This window comes from Stegastes partitus, unplaced genomic scaffold (assembly GCF_000690725.1).
Source record: "Stegastes partitus isolate 25-593 unplaced genomic scaffold, Stegastes_partitus-1.0.2 Scaffold34, whole genome shotgun sequence".
NCBI lineage: Eukaryota > Metazoa > Chordata > Actinopteri > Pomacentridae > Stegastes > Stegastes partitus.
The window spans coordinates 75,210-80,394 of record NW_007577765.1 but is presented as its reverse complement, the minus strand read 5'-3'; the positions used below and the strand labels follow the sequence as shown (position 1 = coordinate 80,394).

Below are 5,185 nucleotides of genomic sequence, written 5' to 3'. Positions count from 1 at the left end.
TTGCTCCACTAATGTTCTCCAGGATTGAGATCAGGGCTTTGTGATGGCCACTCCAACACACTGACTTTGTTGTCCTGAAGCCTCTTTGTAACTGATGTTTAGGGTCATTGTCCATCTGAAGACCCATTTGTGTCCAAGCTTTAACTTCCTGGCTGATGTCTTGAGATGTTGCTTCAATATTTCCACATAATGTTCTTTCCTCATGATGCCATCTATGTTGTGAAGTGCACCAGTCCCTCCTGCAGCAAAACACCCCCACAACATGATGCTGCCACCCCCGTGCTTCACAGTTGGGACGGTGTTCTCAGGCTGGCAAGCTTCCCCCTTTTTCCTCCAAATGTAACGATGGTCATTAAGGCCAAACAGCTCAGTTTCAGTTTCATCACAAAGATGCATCTTCAAAGACCTTCTCCAAACATTAAGGTCTTTGTCCCTGTGTGCATTTACAAACTGTCGTCTGTCTTTGTTATGTTGCTTCTGGAGTAATGTCTTCTTCCTCTGAGCAGCCTTTCAGCCCATGTCAGTACAGGACTGGTTTCACTGTGACCTCAAACAGGAAAGGTTTAGTCTGATTTAATGTCTGACAGTAAGAAAAAAAGGTTATGTGTCTTTTTATACAGTGTGTGTAAACTTCTGGTATCAACTGTATGTCTGTATTGTGCTCATACACCTTCATACATGGGCTGCTTAAAGCACAATGCAGTTGTGCACCTGCATCAATTAAATCAACATTCAACACAGCACATTCATTTAGTTTCATCTTAACTGCATTACTGATTAATTATTTGGTGATAAATTTCCAACTTACAGAAATGACAATTTGCTGTTTTATCTTAAAGGATCGTCAAACTTTTCCCACAAACGTTGGTCCACACAGAGAGCACGAATCACTCTCACCTAAACACACACAACCCACATTTCTCATCCCTCCTGGTGTTTGACATCGTATATGGTTATCTTTAGAACAACAAAAACTCTGGCAAGTCACACTGGTACCCCTCTAAATTTTTTGTAGCACTGTCTCCAAGAAATGGTCACACGACGCAACTAAATTGGTGCAGTCTGGAGCCCTGAAGCTGCTTTTTACTATTGCTGCTCTGCAGCTCCACTGGAGCCACTGGTTGCCAAATGACATCCTCTCAACAGCAGCTCAGGGAACAGACAGCAAAATTGATTTGGCATCACATTTTTTGGATCACATTTCTAACTTTCTTTTCGAAGAAATTTAACAGATTTGCGGTTTCATCATACAGTCGCATGAGCAGACATATTAAAAACAAGAAAGCTGGTATTGTTGCTTTAAAAAAGGCTGTTTTTAATCCTTTAAGAAAATGTCCAGACTTTGCACAAAACTGTACATGGATAAAATTGATGTGCAGTTAACCGGCTTTTGATGTTTGTTTAATCCAAGGAACCTATAAAGGTGGCAAAACCCAAACCCAAAAGACCCTCTGAGGAGCAGAAGAAGACCGAAAAAGCCAAAGTGGAGCTTAAAAGGAGGATTCCACAAGAATTCCAAGATTTTGGCGAGAGTAAGATGCAAACCTCCCACAGATGCCTACACACTGTTTTCCTTCCCATAAATGACATCGAAGCGCATGATAATTACATCAGAACATATCCTACTCACACTGTTCCTGAACACACTGTACATGACCGTGGATAAGCTCCTGACTCGTGAAATGTTTCTGAACCTCCATTCCGTCTTTTTTTCAAGCCGTATGCCTTCATTCTTTCTCTAGCTCGGAAGTCTGTGCGACAGTCCACCAGCGAACACACACGGAAGACCAATCTGCGCTTGCAGGAGCGTCAGGACGCCCCTCGGAGGCGAAGAGGCGCCCACCGTGACCGGCCTCTCACCCAGGAAGAGCTGCTGGCTGAGGCGAAAATCACTGCGGAGATTAATATTCGATCTTTAGGTGAGAACATGCTGCAGATTTAGGTTGAATAGAGTTCAACAACTGTGAAGACTTGACAGAATGGAGCCCAAATGTCTTCAGCAGAAAAATAACAGGCGTAGAAATTAATCTACAACAGACATAATAAGTCTAATTTATAGTTTTTTTTTGTTGACGGTTCCGATATTAACATTAGTGTTGGTGCAGATGTTTGTGGCTTCAAAAGAGCTAAGTGTGGGGTTGACAGTTATGTTTGCCCATCATTCTAAATCCTGAACTCGTTTGATCTCTTTTGTTTTGTCTCTGCAGAAAACTACGAGCGCCTGGAGGCTGACAAGAAGAAACAAGTCCACAAAAAGCGGCGTTTTGAGGGACCGACCATCCGTTACCATTCGGTCCTCATGCCCCTCGTCTCCCATTCAGTGCTTAAAGAAGAAAACGTCGATGTTGAGGGGTGCGTATGTTCACCAGTTGTTGGCAGATATAATGCTGACCTTTCTGCTGATCTGTATATGTACTGGAGTGTGCTTCAAGTAATCTGCTTCATAAGCATGTAATCTGTTTTAGATCAACATATGCCAACACATTATAGCTTCATGATTATCTGTTATGTAATTTAGCAAAGAGATTAATGTACATTTTCATCAATTGCATTTTTAAATCTGCTGCTGTGGTATTAGCTCCTGATTTTTTATTTCTTTTTTCAGAATTTGAGCAAAATAACAGTTAAAAAATACTTTAGTCGTGCAAATCTCATAAACAGCAGACATCATTGTAACGTTCCTGTTTTCTAAAGGTTGGATCAGGATGTTCCTCAGACCGCACCGCAAAATCCCACCACGCCCGCCCAGCAGCCCGCCGGAGGCCTGTGCTCCAGGACTTACATAACGTTCAGCGACGACGAAGCCTTCGAGGTGGCTTTCCCGCGCAGCGCCCAGCCGAGCCCCCAGCTCCCCGTCCAGGAGGTTTGTCCCGTCACCCACAAGGCCGCTCTGTACCGAGACCCGGTCACGGACATACCTTACGCCAACACGCGAGCCTTCCGCATCATCCGGGAGGCGTACCGCAAATACGTGGCCGCTCACGGGTTTCCCAACACTTCGGGTGGGGGGGCGGGACTCGACTCCTCGGCGACGAAGGGCGCCCGCCAGAAAATGGTCGTCAAGCAGAGTGCGGTGTCCACATAGATAGGGGAGTCACAGAATGGTGGATGTTTCTGTTTTCTTTTTAATTCTTTGTTAAGATCGAGTGACTGGAAAAAACCCACAACCTACGAAACTCTCTTCATTTTTGTTTCCATCCGAACTGTTTTTTCGTCACCAGGAATCTACAAAAAAAATAAAAATCACAGACATTGGGGACTGAGCAGTGGCTGCAAACTTGTGCTGCAGGTGTCGAAGCAATTAAAAGAAATATACGTTGAATTAGAAGAACTACAACAACTCCAACCCTTAAACTGCAAAAAATTCTAACTTGTGAAGCCTTTTTGTATGAAAGTTAAATCAGTATGTTTTGTGGTTGAGTGAATGAAGACTTCCGACTTGCCTTTGGAATTCAAAATAGGTTTGAATATGAACACTGGCAGCTTTGTTTTTGTTACTTTTAATGACTTTTTCTTGCATTTATTTTCTACAAATGTACATATTTCTGCAACAAAAACAAGAAAATAAATATTTGAAACTTGAAATAATAATCATGATTTACTATTTTCATGGAGGTCTGGTTTCGAAGACAAACAGAAACAGAAACCAAATCACGAGTCTCTGGAGTTTCGCTCGTTTAATAGTCGTCCTGTTTCATCTCGTCACAGTAATTGTGATGTATTGTAATGGCCTTCTTAACTTAATTAATTATTTCTGAAATTATCCATCCACTGAGGTTTTTTATTATTATTTTTTCGTTGCCGATGACAAAAACAGTAAATGTCGTGTTTGTTTTCAAAAACATTAATTTCACATTCAGTCCGACACCATTACTGAAACCACATGAGATCATGTTCTCAACGCCGGGCCCTGGAGTTTAATTTATCGTCTCTCTGACAAACCGCTGCAACGCTTTTAATTGATCAAAGCACTAAAAGCTGTAATTCAAATATAATTCCTCCCTCTTATTACACATTGCTAAGCTTTAGCACAACAAGGACAACATATAATTGTATTGTTTAGGGACCCACAAACTCTTTTCCTATTGTGTCGTCTGATGGTTTGCTCCTCTCTGCAGACAACAGCATCTATAAAAAGCAGAGTGTTTCGAAGCATCCGGAGCATCTTTGAGCCGGTTGTGAAGCTGTTACAAAAGGCTGTTTTTTTTCTGTTCATGGTTAATAGCAGAAAATTGTTTGAGCTACAGTCTCGAACAATACCGCTTGGCTGATCCCTCCAGGACCTTAAATTAGGTTTTCTATATTTATTCTCTCAGTACACAATCAGAGAGCGGCAGAGTCACCCCTGTACACCGCTGAGTGCTTGACTAGTGTGGCATCTTTAACCCGTCGCACGCCGGACAAAAATCACTTCGGTCTCATCGAATCCCAGCAGGGCTCTTCATGTGAAGGCCCTGGAAGTCACGCTACGGCAGGAAGTACAGCTCACATTGTATGAGAGGTTGTTTTTCGTGAAAGTTTTTCTATTCAACATGATCGATGAGGACGACTAGTGAAGCCAGTTCCAGCCCTGCAGAGTCTGCCTTCGTATCACTTTAGCCCTCAGCCAGGCAGCAAATTCCCCTTTTTGGAAAAGCTCCCAAAACTCTCACTTGATGCTTCCTTTGCAGCACATTTGCTCCTGTTTCTCTGCAACACCCTGATGATGTTAAGCAGAGCGTCTTGTTGCACAGTCTGCCTTCTGCGATGGGAGTCACCGGGCTTTTGATGTTTAGCTGCACTTTCTTTTTTACCTGTCTGCTGAGATCTCTGATCTCCTGCACTCGCCTCTGAAGACCCCGTCTGCTTTGTGTATTGATCAAACCTGACGGAAAATGTTTTTTTCTGCGCTTGCCAAGATGAGCCTACGAGCAATATCTGCTTCCTAAAGCCATAGAAAATCTGATTAGGGTGTAAGTGTGTTTAAAAGGAAACTCCCACTGATGTTCTCCCACAATGCAACAGTCAATGAAGCTGCTTGGAAAAATTAAGTTTACAGATGAGGATGTTGAAACAGCTTAAAAAAAAACCAAACTTCAGAAAATAACTAACAGCTAAGTTTGTGGGTGAACATTTGTTTTTCTGTCTTAACTGGCAGCAACATTCTGAAGTTGCAGGTAGATAGTTGATTTAGTTAGCATTTAGA

General features: G+C 42.5%; 1 protein-coding gene across 1 annotated transcript in view; it reads left to right on the top strand.

Annotated features, from left to right (window-relative positions):
- Nucleotides 1-3,554, top strand: part of vps72a (vacuolar protein sorting 72 homolog a) — a 6,615-nt gene extending 3,061 nt beyond the window's left edge. The window contains exons 3-6 of the mRNA XM_008300659.1: nucleotides 1,412-1,532; nucleotides 1,743-1,919; nucleotides 2,208-2,352; nucleotides 2,695-3,554. Of these exons, the coding sequence (XP_008298881.1) occupies nucleotides 1,412-1,532; nucleotides 1,743-1,919; nucleotides 2,208-2,352; nucleotides 2,695-3,085 (834 nt within the window). The 3' untranslated portion in view covers nucleotides 3,086-3,554. The remainder of the gene's footprint in view (nucleotides 1-1,411; nucleotides 1,533-1,742; nucleotides 1,920-2,207; nucleotides 2,353-2,694) is intronic.
- The last annotated feature ends 1,631 nt before the right edge of the window (nucleotides 3,555-5,185 follow it).